This window comes from Zootoca vivipara, chromosome 15 (genome assembly GCF_963506605.1).
Source record: "Zootoca vivipara chromosome 15, rZooViv1.1, whole genome shotgun sequence".
Taxonomy (NCBI): domain Eukaryota; kingdom Metazoa; phylum Chordata; class Lepidosauria; order Squamata; family Lacertidae; genus Zootoca; species Zootoca vivipara.
This window is the reverse complement of record NC_083290.1, coordinates 34,750,255-34,770,712: the sequence shown is the minus strand read 5'-3', so window position 1 is coordinate 34,770,712 and position 20,458 is coordinate 34,750,255. Positions and strand designations below refer to the sequence as shown.

The window sequence follows — 20,458 nt, the reverse complement described above, 5'->3', positions numbered from 1 at the left end:
TCGAAAGGGCAGAGGAACCAGAGACCAAATAGCAAACATGCGCTGGATTATGGAGAAAGCTAGAGAGTTCCAGAAAAACGTCTACTTCTGCTTCATTGACTATGCAAAAGCCTTTGACTGTGTCGACCACAGCAAACTATGGCAAGTTCTTAAAGAAATGGGAGTGCCTGATCACCTCATCTGTCTCCTGAGAAATCTCTATGTGGGACAAGAAGCTACAGTTAGAACTGGATATGGAATAACTGATTGGTTCAAAATTGGGAAAGGAGTACGACAAGGTTGTATATTGTCTCCCTGCTTATTTAACTTATATGCAGAATTCATCATGCGAAAGGCTGGACTAGATGAATCCCAAGCAGGAATTAAGATTGCCGGAAGAAATATCAACAACCTCAGATATGCAGATGACACAACCTTAATGGCAGAAAGTGAGGAGGAATTAAAGAACCTTTTAATGAGGGTGAAAGAGGAGAGCGCAAAATATGGTCTGAAGCTCAACATCAAAAAAACCAAGATCATGGCCACTGGTCCCATCACCTCCTAGAAGGGGAAGAAATGGAGGCAGTGAGAGATTTTACTTTCTTGGGCTCCTTGATCACTGCAGATGGTGACAGCAGTCACGAAATTAAAAGACGCCTGCTTCTTGGGAGAAAAGCAATGACAAACCTAGACAGCATCTTAAAAAGCAGAGACATCACCTTGCCGACAAAGGTCTTGCCATCAGGGATGATGGGAGATGTAGTCCAAAAACAGCTGGAGACCCAAGTTTGGGAAACACTGGACTAGTATTGTGCATTTTTGTACAAAAATTTTGGTGGCATCAGAAAATTTGGTGAAGTGTGAATTTTGAAATATGGCAGTATTTTGGTTCACATGCTTTATCAAGAAGTACAAATTATATGTTGTTGTTGTTGTTTAGTCGTTTAGTCGTGTCCGACTCTTCATGACCCCATGGACCATAGCACGCCAGGCACTCCTGTCTTGCACTGCCTCCTGCAGTTTGGTCAAACTCATGTTCGTAGCTTCGAGAACACTGTCCAACCATCTCATCCTCTGTCGTCCCCTTCTCCTAGTGCCCTCAATATTTCCCAACATCAGGGTCTTTTCCAGGGAGTCTTCTCTTCTCATGAGGTGGCCAAAGTATTGGAGCCTCAGCTTCACGATCTGTCCTTCCAGTGAGCACTCAGGACTGATTTCCTTAAGAATGGATAGGTTTGATCTTCTTGCAGTCCATGGGACTCTCAAGAGTCTCCTCCAGCACCATAATTCAAAAGCATAAATTCTTCAGCGATCAGCCTTCTTTATGGTCCAGCTCTCCCTTCCATACATCAATACTGGGAAAACCATAGCTCTATCTATATGGACCTTTGTAGGCAAGGTGATGTCTCTGCTTTTTAAGTGTACATAGTGATAAACAATACCATATATCACTGGCCAAGCTACATGCTTTTCATGCAGAACGCCCAAGGTTTAGTTCCTCATACCAAGGGATGGGGGGGGGGAAACCAAGCCTTGCATGAGATTATGGAGATTTGCTACTAGAATAGACAGCATTGGACTAGATAAGGCAGCATACTATGAGTGTTACAGTAGTTCATTGTGAAGTATGGTCACACCTCACTGGTAGAACACATGCAGAAGATCCCAGGTATCCGCAGACAGAAAACAAACCTCTTGGAGAGGTTGGGTGATGTAGTTGCAGGGGGGGGGGGTTGTCTGGGAAATTATGTCTGCGTCCCTCCTCCTGGCAGATCAAGAGGAACAGACGACAGCAAAGGTTTTTAGCTGGGGCAATCAGAATAAGACCGACTGTTTGACTGCTGATTCGGGACCCTAAACTGTGTTTTATTATAATCGACTCTTATTTTGTGTACATCGTAATGCCCATTTATTGCTATGGCCAATGGCAGGCATCCCCAAACTGCGGCCCTCCAGATGTTTTGGCCTACAACTCCCATGATCCCTAGCTAACAGGACCAGTGGTTGGGGGAAGATGGGAATTGTAGTCCAAAACATCTGGAGGGCCGAGGTTTGGGGATGCCTGGCCAATGGTTAACACAAATGGAGTTTCATTTCATTTCATTTCAAGATCCCAGGTATCTATCTCTATCTCGGGTATCTCCAGCTAAAAGGATTAGGAAGCTGGTGATAGGAAAGACCTCTGCCCAAGGCCCCAAAGAACCACTGCCAGTCAGAATAGTTCTACTACAACTCCCTTCATCCCTGACCGTTGGCCAAGCTGGCTGGGGCTGATGGGAGATGGAGTCCAATAACACCTGAGGAGCCACAGGTTCCTCATCCATGTTTAGACAATCCCGGGGTGGACGTATCAATGGAAAGCAACTTCCTATGCACAAGCTCTAGCCACATCAGTGTGAGTCGCAGGGAATGCCATTGCAGCAGGAAAGACATGAAAACAACTGAGCTATTAGTCATTTTGCGGGATCGATTTGCTTTAAGCAAAATACCATTCTGTCTCTCAAAGCTGCTCCATATCCTGGCACACTGGTGGCGATGGCTGGACAGCTGTTTACGTCTGCAGAATCAATGGTGCTCAGCAAGGAGTAAGTGTATTTCCTATACTGCTATTGCGTCAAAGCCGAAGAAATCCAGGGTTGGTGGCTATGTATTATCTTGAATGCCCTGGTGCAATGGCTGGGCATTCCAGGGGGTGGGAGAGGATGGGATGACATGTTTTCTAGGCATGGAAATGTTCAAGCGGCAACCTGGCAGGCTGGAGCCAAGGGCATTCTCCTATTTATGGCATTTAATTATGTCCCACAGATGTATGGCAGCGAGTTCAAGTGACGGCAAGGAATGGATCCAGCCAGCCTCGTGGGAAGACGGCAGCGCCTTGCAATGCTCCTGAATTCATTGGCATAGCTTTCACTTTGACACGGAATCCCTTGGATAAATGACACGGGATGCTGATATAAGAACGGTGAACTTTAATATAATCTGTGCAAAAATAGCAGGAGGCAGTCGCAACAAGCTGGTTATACTCTGCAGACAATCTCTCAAAACAAAGGGAGAAAGAAGCCCAGGCGTTTAACCCATTGTGGTCTCCTCCGAGCCCAATTCCTGTCAATTTCACTGAAGGAAGCCTCCATACCACCGTAGCCTGGAAAAATAACAAAATAAATAAACTGCCATATGCATCAAAATGAAAAACGGGAAGCCGAGAATGATAAAAATCACAGCTGCTTTAACATGATCAGTGTTCTCAATGCACAAGAATATTTCTCACCCCCCTGTCCCGGATCTAAGGACTGTAGGTCTTCTTTCTCACGAAGCTGGCTTGTGGGAAGGGCCAAGATCTTTCGGCTCATCACGTGCTTTGGATATGAAGACAAGAGATCCGGTGGCGAAGTACCTTCAACTGAAAGTTGCTCATCGTGGGATGTAGTTGCAAAATTGTGGAATGCTCTCATGCTGTAGTTGCTTTCGAGACTGGATTACTACAAGGCGCTCTACGTGGGGCTTCCTTTATGCTTGATCCAGAAGCTGCATTCAATGCAGAACGCTTGCAGCGCAGTTGCTGATAGGAGTGAGATTCCATCGGCAAGTAACACCTGTGCTCAGAGACCTGCTGATTTGTTCAAAGTTTTTACTATTGCTATAGGTAAAGGTAAAGGGGCCCCTGACCATCAGGTCCAGTCGTGTCCGACTCTGGGGTTGCGACGCTCATCTTGCTCTATAGGCCGAAGGAGCCAGCGTTTGTCTGCAGACAGCTTCTGAGTGATGTGGCCAGCATGACAAAGCTGCTTCTGGCAAACCAGAGCAGCGCACGGAAACACCGTTTACCTTCCCGCCAGAGCGGTCCCTATTTATCTACTTGCACTTTGATGTGCTTTTGAACTGCTAGGTGGGCAGGAGCTGGGACCGAGCAACGGGAGCTCACCCTGTTGCAGGGATTCGAACCGCCGACCTTCTGATCAGCAAGCCCTAGACTCTGTGGTTTAACCCACAGCGCCACCTGGGCTATTGCTATAGGAAGCCCTAGACAGCTTGGAACCAGTTTCCTTGCAACATGCCCTTATCCCATCCCTTAACTCAACGGCTTTCACCTGGCACTGTTTCGAGCTGCCCCATAATACTTGTTCCACATTTGGAAGAAATTGATTTTTCAGCTCCACACTTTGGAACTCCCTGCCAATAGGCAGCAGGCATGTTGCCTTCCCTGTACTCTTTTCAGCACCTGCTAATAACATCTTTGTTTAGGCAAGCCTATCCATAAATGTGGAATATTGATTTGTATTTTAATCTAGTTCTTAGCTCAACTATTTCGGAATGTTTTAAATAGTTGTTTTTGACTCCTTTTACAGATAATTTCAGAGTTTTCTTCTTGTTGAGGTTGTTGTTTCAAGTGGTATGCAAAATAATAAATAAGAAAACACAGCTGGTGCCAACAAGGTCCACTTTCAGGCACCAGGCAAATATGTTCCTGCTCTGCCAGATTTTGGGATATTAATGTGGGATGACTTATGGCCTGTTCCAGCATTCAGCTTTTACTGGGGTGGAGTAGCATGTTTTCCTTGCCATTGATGTTGGTAGGGCAAATACTTTTAGCTTGTCTGCGTTTGACTGTTTTCTCAATTTTATGGCATTTTTGTCTTTCAAATACTTGTGTAAGTCATATTGTATTTGTAAGTCGCTTTGAGGCTTAGTTGTAAACACCAAATCACCACCGCCGCCGCCTTCCTAGGAGTATTTGGTTTACCACTGTGAAAAACAAGGCGCTTGGCTTGATGGATTTTGATCTGACTCTTATGTGCTTATTATGTGTCCACTTTCATTGCCATGGCACTCTGCTCTGAATGTGGACATGAGTGTGACCAAATATAAGACAACTCTCAACTCCTCTGCACTCACCTTTGCATTTATTGGCACAGGTCCGGGCTTTCCAAGGTCCATGCCTGAGAGCCTTTCTTCCTGCCTTGACGCTTCCCCTGCAAAACTCTGCTCTTTAGCACTGAATCAGAGTAAAGAGCTATCCGCAGAAAACCTGTTTACTCCAATTGCCATTTGCTCCAATTCAGCAGCAAAGAGCAGCCTTCCCCTGCCATTCTCAGACATGGACCAGGAAAGCATGGACTTGTGCCTAGAATGTGCAGGGCAAAAGTTAAGCACCCTCTAGGTACATAATGTGAAACCTAACAGAAATCCTGAAGAGAGTGAAGAGACTGCCCAGAGAAAGCGGGGGGGGGGGGGGTGATAAAGAATTAAGTGCTTGGTCATATTATGCAGGTTAATGCTCTTCTTCTTCTTCTTCTTCTTCTTCTTCTTCTTCTTCTTCTTCTTCTTCTTCTTCTTCTTCTTCTTCTTCTTCTTCTTCTTCTTCTTCTTCTTCTTCTTCCCTTCTTGGTATTTATTACTATTTAAAGTCCACTTAAGATTTCTTTGTAGGGGGGGGGGTTCCTCCTAAAGGTGGCCTAGAAGCTGAGGCAGCAAATGTGCTGTCAGATCTTAAAGGGACAGAAAGGCTGGAAGACAGGATTATACTAGCCAGTTAAAGGAATTATCAGCATATTTGCAGCGCGGCTACTGAGCCGTTCACAGTGTTATAACTATTCAAAGCTACGTGCTCTATTTGGGTAATAATTGGGCAGGCCAATCACAATGCATGGATTTGCAAAGAGTACCTAAGAGAGATAACTATGCACTAATTATGCAAATCAGGCAGCCATTACATATCAGGGAACATCATTACTATGGGAAGTATCCCTCTGAATGCCAGTTTCCGGGAATCACGCGTAGCAGAGTTCTGCTTGTCCTCAGGTCCTGCTTGCAGACTTTCCGTGGGAGTCTGGCTGGCCAAAGTGAGAACAGGAAGCTGGACTAGATGGGCCAATGGCCTGAGTGGGTGGCACGTTTCAAGGTATTTATCACCCATACATTTCCCTTCTTCTGTCAACGAACTCAAAGCAACATGAACAGCATTCCCAGACAGCCTCCCACACCAGGCACTGACCAGATGCAGACCTACGAAGATGCCTGCATTAGGTGGGACTGTATTTACAAAACCAGATGCAAGAGTCTTGCCCTGGTGGCAATAATCATGCAGAAGAGACACCGCTATTTACATTTTTCAGCCATAACATTTTAACTGACATCACAACACAATCTGACGTTAACATGGGGATCCGTGTATGCAAATTTATTGTCTGTGTCCTTTAAATATTCCTCATATCACACCAACCACATCACTCAAGTTATGTAACATTTGCCATGGAGTGGAGGGACCCTGAGTTTGACCAAGCAGAGCTTGATATTATGAAGCTGTAATATGGAAACTTAAGAGGATGGCCGATGGTTAACATTATCTTTGCTAGCCAGGCTTGTCTGAAACGGTGAACCATTAGCACATAAGACAGTGGCTGTAAATAACATTTTGCTGACACTAGGTGATTCTTGCCATTAATTATTATTACAACACCTGTAATAAGTACATATACAAGCAGCCAGCCACAGACATAGATCTAGGGCAGGCATGTCAAACCTGTGGCCCTCCAGATGTTTTGGACTACAATTCCCATCTTCCCCAACCACTGGTCCTGCTAGCTAGGGATCATGGGAGTTGTAGGCCAAAACATCTGGAGGGCCGCAGGTTTGACATGCCTGATCTAGGGTATCTTTAACTGGCAAGGGATACCTCCAGGCGGTCAGTATTTTGTGGAAGGGATGGAAGCACATACTGGAACTTTGGGTTTGCGCAATTAAAGTGGATTAAATGGCTCTGTCACCCTGGCAACAAAGAACTGGACTTTTTGTGGTTTGGAAAGTGATGTGTGAGATGCACTGGAGAGCGGGATGCATGGACGACTAACAGGAAACCAAATATACACTCTGCAAGCAAATCAGGATGAATGCTCGCTGCCCCAACACTGCCCCATAAACAAATCAAAATGGATGCTCAATAAAGACTGGAGCTCATCCAACCTCCGCATAAGCTTTGTGCAAGCAAATCAGGAGGAACGCTCAATACATAGGTCATGTGGAGGAGTCCATGGATTCACAATCCCTTTGGGATGCGAGGCTTCCTTAATGATTCTTCCCTTGTAATATAAGGCTATTCTCCAAAGGAACTATTGGTAGAGCTAAATAAATGCCAGAGGCGTGCTCCCTTTAGGCATAGTGTCCTCTCTCCAGATTGGCTATTTCCTTCTCAAAAATGTCAATTCCCAAGCGTAACCATTCTCTCAACGTGACTGATCCTATCCTCCCAAGAAGGCAGCCCCCATGAATGACTGCTGGTTCTTAGAAGTAGGCTCCGCTATGCAAAAAAAAAGACATATGCACGTTTTCTCAAATGGCCTAACATATTCCAGCAGCCCAACCCGAGTTTCCTTGGCGTTAGCCAAGTAGCATGGCCAGAGGGTTCTCCTTTTTCAAAATGGATTAGATGTATTAAGTGTACATACTGCCTCAAACAAAAGGATTCCCGTAGCAATTTAAAGGGACAACGCACAACATTGTATATTGTGTTCAATATACCTGTGGAACTTTTGCCCAAATAAGGTTAGGGGCCCTCCTTGCTGAACTTCAGGCCCGGCTCTAGGTGTAGTCCCGGTGGCGTGGGGTACCAGGGCGCCGGGCTGGCAGGGGGGGCACTCACGGCGAAGCCGTGCGGAAGCCGTGCTGCGCGCTGCGAGGGCGGGGCGCCGGAGCGATCTCCGCGCCTCAGCGCCAGGGCGCCCGACCTGCTTGAGACGGCCATGCTGAACTTCAAGAACATGACAAAGGCTTTCTTATCCCAGCAGGCATTTTAATGTAGTGTTCAGGTTTTATGGTCAGTTTTATGGTGTTTTTTTATAGTTTTATTCTCTGTATGGTTTATTTTTATGTACACCACTTAGAAACGCTAATGGTTAATCGCCATATAAATGCCTTAAATAAATAAATGGCTATTAAAATGAAACATATGTACTAAAAGTGTTCGTCCACAAAAATCACGCAATGACAAAACTAAAGCAAGCCCACCCATGGGCGTAGGCAGGGGGGCAGGAGGGGGCAATTGCCCCCCTAGAAGCAAAAGGCTGAGGGGCGCAGGTGTGGCAGCCCCAGGCTTCCGCTCCCGGCGTGAAGCTCCAGAGGCGCGCGGGGAGCGTAAACGGAGGAGCGCTAAGCAGGAGCGGGGAGCGTAAACAGAGGAGGCAGCCACAGGCTCGCATTCCCCGTGCGCCTCTGGAGCTTCGCGCCGGGAGCGGGAGCCTGGGGCCGCCTCCTCGGAAGAGCTGGGCGGTGCAGGCAACGTAGCCCCGCCCACATTCACACTGTGGCCCCTCCCCTCCCGCCCCTTGCCCCCTTAATTTTGATCCTGGGTACGCCCCTGAGCCCACCCCAATCCTCTCTTTCTTTTAAACAGTTTCTTCTGCTGCTTTCCCATGGTAGTCGGCAGCCTTCCTCCCTTAGGGACCATCTTGCCCTGCAAAGCATCTGAAGAAGGGCAGTAGCATCCTTCCTCAGTTGAAATGTGGGGTGAGGTGGCCCATGACAGAGGACTGCTGCCTCCATGGGAACTGGTTAAGGCAGGAATGGCAGAGGAGTAATGTTTAAAAGTAAGAGTCTCTGACTGCGCTGCTGTCTCTAACTGCTGAAAATTAAAAATGTAAGCTTTCTGACTCTTAAAGTGCCCTCAAAAGTCATCAGAAAAGTCAACCAAAGAAATGGCCGAACCCGCCAGTTTCCCGTTTCTCACAGTTTCCCGTGAAAATTCACAAGCATTCCAGTGCAAATTTCTCCTTGCATAAACTTGCTTATATGCAATTTTGCCTAAACTACACATTTTTGCAAAGCAATTTCCCGTAGCATAATGTGTTTTTCTATGTTATTTTCACCAGTGTACGCACACTTTAGTGTGTATTTTTGAATCAAAAGTCTCCATCATATCCAGTTTTCCACTACCATTTTTCTACCCCCTCTTTTTGCCCCACCCCCCACTCTAACTACCTACCTATTGATCATCTATCTACCTATCTTCCCTGAGAATGTTCTACACTCCATGACTAACTGGTCCGGGCAAAACCATTACCAGGTTGTCGAGCTCAGGGTCATCGCTGAAGAATGGCTTGTGCTCTTGTTCTTGCTGGTGTACGAAATTCTCAATGTCGACATCAAAGCTGGCAGAAGTGATGCACTCTGAGCCTTGCGTGGCCTGCTCACATTTCTCAAACAGCAGGGTCAGGAGGGGGAAGAGAGGATGTCTAAAGAGAAAAAGGAAACGCAATGTCATTTTCAAAGATAAACACAGTTCACTTATGCTGTGGATGAGGTCCACCATTTCCTTTCTTTCCACTGCCATTGATCATGAAACCAAAACACTATCACCTGTGCACAAGGGAGGAGTGACATTAGCAGTTCTGGAGCAATCCCAAGCTTTGCAGAAGGACAAAAAAATAATTAGAAAGAACTCCTAAGTGGGAGGGTAAAAGGTAAATCGTGACCGACTCTAGGGTTGCGCGCTCAAATCGCATTATTGGCCGAGGGAGCCGGCGTATAGCTTCCAGGTCATGTGGCCAGCATGACAAAGCTGCTTCTGGTGAACCAGAGCAGCACATGGAAACGCCGTTTACCTTCCCGCTGTAGCGGTTCCTATTTATCTACTTGCATTTTGACATGCTTTCGAACTGCTAGGTTGGCACGAGCTGGGACCGAGCAACGGGAGCTCACCCCGTCACAGGGATTCGAACCACCGACCTTCTGATCAGCAAACCCTAGGCTCAGTGGTTTAACCACAGCACCACCTGGGTCCCCCAGTGGGAGGGACCCCCCCAAAAAAACCTGACCAATGAGAATTGAAAACTACATACAGGGAAACTGTGATGAAGAAGAAGTCCTACTCACACATCTGGGAAATGACACTGGCTCTTTTCATACATTTGGAGAATGGTGTGTGTGTGTGTGTGTGTGTGTGTGTGTGTAGCATGGGATTGTGTCCTCAGTCACTGCTCCTGAGCTACACGCATCTATCCTATCCAGTCTCCATGTATACAAGTTTTTTAAATATATTTATTTAAAAATGTTTGCATACTACTCATTCAGAGAGCCCACACAAATTAAAAACAAGCAACCAAATGCAGCCATCCAGAGAGTAATACAAAAGGAGACAAATGAAAGCCAAGCAATGAAAGCACAGCACAAGCTAAGAACAACAGCAATACAATAGGAGGCTGTGCACAGGCTCTGTATCCTCGTTCAGGAACAATGCAAAAGGCAGGATCTCTTTACAGCTGCCCAAATGCAGAGCTTCATTCACAGCAACCTTTGGCTGAATGAACAGAAGTTGGAGATGGAGCTGTTCCCTCCCATCCCCCCGCCTCCACACCCCAATTCATTCAATGCACACAGAACTATTTACAGAAACAGCTTCCTCAGATGTCACTCATGATTTTAACCCAGAGACAAAACTAGAAACCCATCAAATGGGCCCCTAAAAATTTTTGCATTTGTACTTGCACAGAAAATACAGTGGTACCTCAGTTCTCGAATGTCTCTGTTGACGAACGTTTCGGAAACCGAATGCTGAAAACCTGAAAGTAAATGCTTCCGTTTTCGAACGCGCCTCGGAAGTCGAATGGCTTCCACTGGGTGTTTTTCAATTTTCTCAATTGAATTTTCAGACAGCCCTTTGCACCTCGGTTTTCAAACGTTTTGGAACTCGAATATTCTTTCGGAGCAGATTACGTTCAAGAACCGAGGTACCATTGTAGTAGATTTAGCTGAAAGGCAACACAAGGCAATGCACCCCAATTATTATTATTGTATAATCCTAAGTTTATTGTATAATAAACAATGGCTGTGAGGGAATGTGGATGTGACTATAACGAAGGGACCCTGTACTTCTGAATTTCCCACTACACTACTGGAGGGTACCCATGTAGACTCTATGGAAAACAACTTAACTATCATATGGAGGTTGGGAGTCTGGGACAGCTTGCTCCATGCGTTGACTACTCCTGAAACTAAGGTCACCTGCTCAGAGTTTAAAGGTGAAAACAGTAAGCAGCATTAAACTGAGAATAGTAAACTTACTTGGGCTACCCATCTGCTAACTGACATCACACTGAGGGAAATTAAGAAGGGCAAGGAGTGCATTGCAAGTAAATTAAGTACTCCACACCTCTGTACACTAATGTGGCAACTAGGCTGCTGAGATTGGCAGCACAGGCCTAACATAATATCAGATATCACATTTCCCTCTTGCCTTCACATATGTGAGGAGCTGCAAAAACCATATACCCATTTCACTAAGGGCTGAAAAGTCACTCTTTATTTAATCAAAGCAAGTGTGTTTTAATTTCTTCAAAACCTGTTGTATTGAATGCTTAGTGCTAAAGTTATCCCAGGAGTCCGGTGAGTTGAAAGATCTATTATACACATCAACAAATCGGAGGAACCAATGGATTAGCCAAGCCTTCCAGGACCAAGGCAAAGAGAAAAGCAGGTGAAGGGGTTAAACTCTGGTATAAGTCTTCATTTGCAGCTACTAATACTGCAGCATATTACAGTCTAATCTAGACTGATCCCAGTTTAATGCAAGATTCTTCAAGCCATGAGCTGAATATTGGGGGGGGGGGGGAATCCTCCCTGGTCGTAATTTAGGCAGCCCTGCCGAGGCTTAGCTAAGGGATATGAAAGGCAAATTCCAGACGGTGTTATGAATTATTTCGCCTTATGAACCTTCCCACTCTCAACAGATGCCTGCTGTCATTTAAACAGCCTCTAGATCAATTAGAAATGAAAGGCACAAATCGACCCTGCGCAAGGGCACTAAATTACTAGGAACTAATAATCCAAGCAGTAATGCCAGGTGGTAGGAGTTCAGCAACGCACCCCAACCCCCCCCCCACATGCACACACCTTTGCACACAGCACAAATTCCTTCTCAATGTTATGGAGAGAATTAAAGTGCAGGCAGTGGGAGGAGAGAGAGAGAGAGAGAGAGAGAGAGAGAGAGAGAGAGAGAGAGAGAGAGAATCAGCAGCAGCAGTTTGCAACCCCTTGGCAAAATCTTTGAGGGAAGCAACCTCTTTGGACATGGCTGTGGCTCAAAAAGAACAAAGTCCTAGAAAGTGGAAGATGGTAAAAACACCAGCTAGGACACTTAGAATCTCCTTCACAGACTCTCATAGCAGCATGTAATTTTTAGGGTGTTTTTTTTTGTTTGTTCCTTAAAACAGGAGCAAGTTGACATTCACGAGTAATGATTGCTGCAGGAGAGGGAGGGGTCCAGGGCTTTTTGAGCTGTGCTTCATATGTCCTGCCCACTTTGCCTCCCTTAAAAAAACAAAAACAAAAACTTCACTATGACTTCCTTGATATTGTATGTGGGCTGGAACTGGTCCGTGACCGAAATAATAAATTCATCATCAAAACAAAAACTTGGGGTGGTATCCACTAACGTGTTCCATCAGCACAAAGATTTCCACTTGTGCTTTCTGTCCGTTAAAAAACCAAACATAACACAACAAATCCCTGGCCTTGCAATTCTTATCATTTTAAACATATGCCTTATTGCATGTGACTCCTGTTGGGGTTGTGGGGTAAAACAAAGCAGATCCTACAAGTTTGGCCACTGAAATTTATTCTAAAACATTTTTTTCTACTGTTAGTCATCAAAGTTTGATTCTACAAAACACCCTCTTCACTCTTATTTTTGCAATGAGTCCTCACCGCAAAAAATATTCTGAGTCCAGCAACTGCGGTGTGTGTGTGTGTCAAGTTCCTTGTCTGGGGAGTGCTTGCCCCTGCTGTCTCCCTCTAGCACTGCACATAGGTAAAGGTAAAGGGGCCTCTGACCATCAGGCCCAGTCGTGTCCGACTCTGGGGTTGCGGCGCTCATCTCGCTCTATAGGCCGAGGGAGCCGGCGTTTGTCCGCAGACAGCTTCCAGGTCATGTGGCCAGCATGAACAAGCTGCTTCTGGCAAACTAGAGCAGCGCATGGAAACACCGTTTACCTTCCTGCCGGAGTGGTCCCTATTTATCTACTTGCACTTTGATATGCTTTCGAACTGCTAGGTGGGCAGGAGCTGGGACCGAGCAACGGGAGCTCACCCCGTTGCAGGGATTCGAACCGCTGACCTTCTGATCAGCAAGCCCTAGACTCTGTGGTTTAACCCACAGCGCCACCTGGGTCCCCTAGCACTGCACATGCATGCAACAAATAAATACATGTTCCTTGTAGGTGACATTAGGTTGTATGCAATGCTGGTCCTACTCAAGAGTATACCCATGGAGGTTTAGGCTCCATCTGCACTATACATTTAAAGCAGTATCATACCACTTTAAACAGTCATGCCTTCCCCCAAAGCATCCTGGGGACTGTAGTTTGTTAAGGGTGCTGAAGTGAACAGGAGACTTCTTTTCCCTTCACAAACCTACAATTCCCAAAATCTCTCTTCTCTGGGAACTCTGGGAATTGCAACACTGTAAGGGGAAGAAGAGGTTTCCTTACAACTCTCATGACTGGGTAACAAAATCATCACCATCTAACACAGGCATCCCCAAACTTTGGCCCTCCAGATGTTTTGGCCTACAACTCCCATGATCCCTAGCTAACAGGACCAGTGGTCAGGGATGATGGGGATTGTAGTCCAAAACATCTGGAGGGCCAAAGTTTGGGGATGCCTGATCTAACAGCTCTCCACATTGGATACAGCCCATTACAGTGGTACCTCACAAGACGAATGCCCTGCAAGACGAATTTTTCACAAGATGAATGTATCTTGTGATCTGATGGTGACTCGCAAGACGAATTCGTTTTGCCAAAAATTTGTCTTGCGAATCGCGGTTTCCCATAGGAATGCACTGAAATATAATTAATGCGTTCCTATGGGCAAAAAAAAAGAAAGAAAAGAAATTTCAATGCATTCCTATGGGAAACAACGATTCGCAAGACAATTTTTTCGCAAAATGAATTGACTCGCGGAACGAATTAAATTCATCTTGCGAGGCACCACTGAATAAGTTTTGTTCCTAAGGAATAAATTTTGCTGCCCAGGGTGGAGAAGCAAGGCAAAGATGCATAATACCACTGGTCAGTCAAGTTATTTTAGTATCTGAAGAAGAAAATCCTACACATTTCATCTCCCTCTCCTGGCAATAGCAATAAACGGAAGAGCCAATAATTTGCTGCCCTTTCATAGACAACCCAAATCAGCTGCCTAATGACTGGGTTGGTCCTGCTATTATAGCCAACATTTTTAAGTCTCAGCAAAGGAGGGAGAAACATATAAATTTCACGGCTTGTTATACTCTAAGAGAGAATTTTATGAAACTACACTACAGATGGTATCTAACCCCAGATAGAATTGCAAAAATGATAAAAGATACTAATAACAAATATTGAAAATGCCAGAAGGTAACGGGCACTTTATACCATATGTGGTGGAGCTGCCCCAAAATTAAAAGGTTTTGGGAAATGTTCCATAAAGAAATTCAAAAACTAATAAAAACACCCTTTTCAAAGAAAGCGGAGTCCTACCTATTAGGAATATTAGATAATGATATTCCACAAGACAAAATAAATATTTACTTGTATGCATCAACAGCAGCTCGAGTAGTAATTGCTTAAGCCTGGAAAGAACCCACTATACCAACAAAAGGGGAATGGATAGACAAATTATGTGAATATCTGCAATTAGCCAAACTAACAGATTTGATAAGACGAAATTCGAAAGATAAGACTAGGAGGCAGTGGGAGTGTTTAAATGAGTATTTAAGAAAATCAGATAGGGGAAATAACACATGGTTATGTTTAGACTAACCCAGCAGGGTATGAAAATAGGAGGAAAAATTTAAGGCGGAAAATTATTGTATATAAAGGAAAAATGACAATTTATTATCAAAGGACGAACCAGCAGAATAATGAAACACAATACTTCTGTGTAGAAGGTGGTGGAACCATATAAAGAATATTTTATTGTTGTTTTTTGTTTCTTCGTTTTGGTATAGATATGCGGTAACATTTTTACTTTTGATCTTCTTTGATCTCCCCCCCTTTTTTCTTTCTTTTCTGTATAGATTATTCTTAAATAAATTTATTGTATTTTATTGTGTGAAATAATGTTTTATTCTGTGATATCAAAATAAAGATTACTTAAAAAAATAAAAAATAAATAAATACTGCACTGCATTGAGAAAAAAAAAGCAAAGCATTATGGCAGTACTGGCAAGACATAGCCAATTTTCATTAGCGGTATCAAGCAAAGTCTTATTAGATGGTAAAGCAAGTGAGCAAAAGTAGCCCTGAGCCTATCCCATGATACAAATGTGGTATATTATCTCGCAACTGTCATGGATGCTTTAGGTCCCTTCCAACTCTACAGTCCTAGGAATCGAATTCTGAGCGTTACAGAAAGTTTTATTTTTACCGACTATTGGTACTATTTCTGTGCATGAAAGAGGCAAGGACACAGTCTCAGCTGGTGTGTTTTCTAGCCATTATCGATGGGAGTGTCCATTCATCATGAGAAACAGTCATTCCTAAAGAAAGTGAAGAAAATAACATAATATAGTGGTGGTTTTATTGATTCAACCCCCCTGGAGGTCACCTCATTCACTGAAATGGCCTCAAACAGCAAGTTTCTGTGAAGGCTTTGAAGCTGCTTGCGGCAGACAAAAAAAGCGGGTCGCTGCTAACATGGCTGTAAAACAAAAGGATAACGTTGGGTTCCACTGTCACCCTAATTAATTGTTGTTATTATTATTATTATTATTACTGAAATTATTAAAATTTGCTTACCGCCCTATACCCGTAGATCGCTTTTACCTTTTTACCTGTAGATCTCGGGGCAGTTCGCAACCATAAGATTACAATATAAAAACCACAAAATACATAATACAAATAAGAACAAAACAAACCATCCATGAGAGCTCCAGCTTTGAATTCACGCAGAATTCATCTGCTTGGGAGTGAGGGTCAATTAAGAGTAAGCAAGTCCTACTAATACTCCACTCCCAGCAGCTGTGGTTATTTAGGCTCCCAGGATCTGATTCAAGTTGCCCTGGCTTCCTCCGTTGCCTGTTTCTTGAACTCTTTCTGATGTTGCCCTCGGACTGCTGCTTAGCTTTGTCTCTGAGTTCTGCTTGAACCTAGACTGCTTGACCTTGGCAGGTTTGGACTGAGCTGCATCTGCAACCTTGCTTTCATTGGAAAATGTTTATATCTTCTGCAGCAGGGAACCTGGCCTCCGAAGGCAAAGGTGTAGCTAAACAAATGTAGGACCTGGATGTTTTAGGTGGCCACTCATATTACTCCAGCCATGAAGCACCCCATTACCATTGCTGTATTCCTCCAGCCTCCTCCATTTTTAACGCCAGATGTCAAGGAAATAAACAACCACCTGACTTTTAGAAGACATCTGAAGGCAGCCCTGTTTAGGGAAGCTTTTAATATTTGATGAATTATTGTACCGCTATTTTAATATTTTGCTGGAAGCTGCCCAGAGTAGCTGGGGAAGCCCAGCCAGATGGGTTGGGTATTATTATTATTATTATTATTATTATTATTATTATTATTATTATTACAGCTGCTTCTACACCCCTAACATGCTAGAGCAAAAAAGGCTTGTACATGCTCACAGAATTCTTTCAAAATCAGGGCTGCAAAACTGTGGCTTTTTCTTTTTTTTCTTTTTGCTGTAACAGATAAGGAATGTAGAAGGGTTTTCAAAAATACGAAAGGAAGGCTGTCGTGATCAACCTGGGCCTTTGTGAGCACTGTTGCGTCTTCCATCATCTGCCGCTCTCTAGACGCTGGTTGGGAGACTCATGGACATACCTGCCAAGTCTCCCGCTGAAAAATGCGGGATCAGCAGCGGTGCAGCACCGGAAGTTGCATAGAAGCGACTTCCAGTACCGCTTTGCCCATGTGTGGGCACCGGAAATTGGACAGAGCGGCACCGGAAGTCGCTTCTACACATGGCCAGTGGCCATCTTGGTGGTAGCTGCATGCCGGCGGCCATCTTGGTGACAGCCGCTGCCATGCGGCCACCACCAAGATGGCTGCCGGGCATGTGTAGAAGCAACTTCCGGTGCCGCTCTGTCCGATTTCCGGTGCCCACACATGGGCAGAGCGGCACCCAAAATGGAGGCTCCCTGGCAGGTAGGAAATCCGGGGGATTTCCGGGATTTTTCTCCATTTGGGAGAACAGCGGGAAAAGGATTAAAATCCGGGGGTTTCCCATGAAAAACGGGAAACTTGGCAGCTAAGCTCACGGACTAGACTTTGCTTCCAGGTTCCAGGTCTAGTTGCCGCACTAATCCTTGGAGTCAGGGAAAAATGAGAACTGGTAATCCATGAAAATTTACATGGCTAAAGCTGACTACCAAGTACTTGCAGCGTCTTGGTGGTTTAGACACATTTGACAGGTCACTGACTACACCTGTACATCTGAAGCAGCTTTGCAAAAGATTAAGATTGCATACCAGGCTTGGGGTGTTTTGGATATGCTGTAACGTCAATGGCACTTGATAATGATGTTATTTCAGGATATAAGCAAGGGCTGGCATGTATTAAGAGTGCCGTAATGACATCCTCATCAGCTCAGAAGCCAAGCACAAGTTTCCTGGGAAACTTACACCAACATAGCCTTGATGCAAAGCTCAAGAAACACACACAAGTCATTCTCCCCTGAATTCCTAGGATAGTTGCAAAAGGCAGAGTATCCCAAAATTTCATTGCTTTTGCAGACATCTCAGAAGCCCCTTATCCAAGTGGTTTTCTAGGCTCTTCATTAGTTTAAACATTAGTTTAAACTAGCCACAGTGTTAGTATTTTTTTTTAAAAAAATGAGAATTGCTGAATCTTAGTCACCATCCCAGAGGAGCTTTACCTTCTTGTTGAAGTCAATAGGACTTAAAACTGCCACAGTGGATCATACCCACAGTTCTTTGAACACAAATCACTCTCCTTCTCGAGTGCAGGACTTCGCATCTCCACTAACATCATTTTTCAAAGTCATGGAAGTTTGACTCCTTCCCTACAGATTCCTCCCAGGTATCAATATCAGCAGAAGAGATCCTTTTGGTAGTTCCACTGATCTCAGAAGGGTTTTATATTTTTTTTTGGAGGGGCAGCCCAGAAGAGGGCATTATATGTGGCAACCCCTAAGTTGTGGCATTCCTTCCCCATGGAGGTGCACCTGGCATAGCTTTCATCGTAAGCTAAATACACACCTCTTTACCCTGACCATTGACACATGAGACATATTGGGTCCTCCCTAACAAGAGGGCACGTGTTGCGGTGCGACCTGGCAACCAGACCCTGTGTTGTGGGTGGGAACGTTTGAATGGCCACAACACCCTATTGGAGGTCCCTCGATGCTGGGTGCAATCAGACCAATGGGATGCCAGCTAAATTCTATCAAGGGACATCTATTTAAGCCCATGCATGTGTCCCTGAGCTTCCTCTTTTGGGCTCAGTGCATCGGAACACCCGCCCACCTCTCCCTATATAAGGAATCTTAAATAATAATAGTAAGAGTGAGAGTACCCCTTCAGCAAGCACCTTCTTTCCATGAGTGAACAAGATCTAAGTACAGTGGCACCTCTGGTTGTGTCCGCTTCAGGTTGCGTCTTTTCAAGTTAAGAACGCGGCAAACCTGGAAGTGTTTACTTCCGGGTTTCACTGCGTGAGCATGCGCAGAAACGCTCTATCGCACTTCGTGTGTGTGCAGAAGCGCCGCTCTGGTTGCGGAGTTTTCGGGGTGTGAACTGTGTCGGGGTGTGAACTGTGTCTACAACCAGAGGTACCACTGTGGTGCATAGCTGCCAAGTTATCCCCTTTTTAAAGGGATTTCCCCTTATGCTGAATAGGCTTCCTCGCGAGAAAAGGGAAAACTTGGCAGCTATGCTGTAGTGGTCAGTATTGGTGTGAATAAGTTTACAGTATTTTTTAAAAAAATCAACTGGAAGGACCCTAGCTGAGTAAAACGAGCACTGATATTGAGCAGAACGCACTCGCGAATCCCCCATCTCCCTCTCTCTCTCCCCCCTCTCTTTCTCTCTCTCTCAAGCCATTCAGAATTTGGAGGAAATAAATCTCTCTACACTAATTCAGGGAAAGTTTGATCCTCGTCAGCGCAGAACAAATAAAAGGGCTGAACTGGCCTGACATTTTACTGCAGAAGAGAGGTCGTTTTCAGCCACTAATAAAAAGGATTTGACACACGCTAATAAAGAGAAATGAATTCCTCTAATGGCCTAATTTAGCACATTCAGCACTGTTCTGCCTGCAAGTGAGCCAGGAGGGGAACTGCCAGGAGAGAATGCGGACAGGGGAGGAAAGGAAGGGAAGGGAAGGGGGGGTGGAATAAGAATTTTAAAATACCAGTATGTGCCTCTTGCTGCCCAGTTTCTTATAAGGAGCAACAGATGGGGATATACTGTATGCTGTTCTCTACATTACAAAAATGAAAGACAGCAAAAAAAAAAAACAATTCCCCACATTAAAACTGCAATGTTGTGACAGGTAATTACGCCCCCCTATTTATTAACAGGGTTCTCATTTCATAAGGAAGGGGAGAAAGGATGCTGTTTGAGGGTTATTAGCCCAGGGGCTGTTATCCCAGCATAAAATCCCATCTATACCACAAACAAGGATGTTGAAGCCACAGAGCGTGCCTGCTGATTTATTTTGTGTCATTTGCAGGTCACTGTGTCATTTTATGGAATCTGAATCCCATCCCCAAGAATTATCAGCCCTTTCTCTGTTCCCATATAATTAGGGCCTGATAAAATTGCTTTGCAGGCCAGATTTGGCTCATGGGCCACCAGTCGGCCATCACTATTTTGAATAATTTCTCATCCCAGAAAAAAGAGAGAGAGAGAGTTGAGTCAAGAACATTTGGCAGGGATTGTTGACTCACCAATCACCTCTCATATACCCCTTGAACATTGCATAGCCATAGGTTTTTAATGAGGTTCAGGGACTGTTACCTCGTGATAAATGACTGTGAAACGAGGTCTGAGAATTTGTAGGCCAAATAATGAATAAACTGCGGCCGTATTGCAGCTCAGTGTCCGGGCAGAACGATGGGGGTGGAGACGCTCCTTCAGGTATACTGGGCCGAGGCCATCTAGGGCTTTAAAGGTCACCACCTTGTGCTCGGAAACGTACTGGGAACCAGTGTAGATCCTTTAGGACTGGTGTTATAAGGTAAACTCTACACACATTGTACCCTCCAACATTTTGAGGCAAAAAAATAGGATGCTCTCACAGAAGTCAAATGGCCCGTGTGAGACCCACATTTATTGGGAACGTGCTCTCGCATGAGAGCACAGCACCCAAAAGCATGGTTTAGGGTACCGTGTGAGGTCGCAGCCCTGAAAAACTGCTTTATGGGCTCAAGATCTGAGTGCAAAGATTGCAGCGCCCAAAATGGCTGCTGTGCTGCTGCGCAAAAACGGGATGTCCCCATTACCCAGACAGTTGAAGGGTGCGCGCACATGCATTCT

The 20,458-nt window shown here is 44.9% G+C and overlaps 1 protein-coding gene across 4 annotated transcripts in view; it reads right to left on the bottom strand.

Annotated features, from left to right (window-relative positions):
* PKNOX2 (PBX/knotted 1 homeobox 2) overlaps positions 1 to 20,458 on the bottom strand; it is a 417,302-nt gene that overhangs the window by 80,025 nt on the left and 316,819 nt on the right. For all 4 annotated transcript variants that reach the window (XM_060268541.1, XM_060268540.1, XM_060268543.1 and 1 more), the window contains one exon: positions 9,032 to 9,203. In XM_060268541.1, the coding sequence (XP_060124524.1) occupies positions 9,032 to 9,203 (172 nt within the window). The remainder of the gene's footprint in view (positions 1 to 9,031; positions 9,204 to 20,458) is intronic.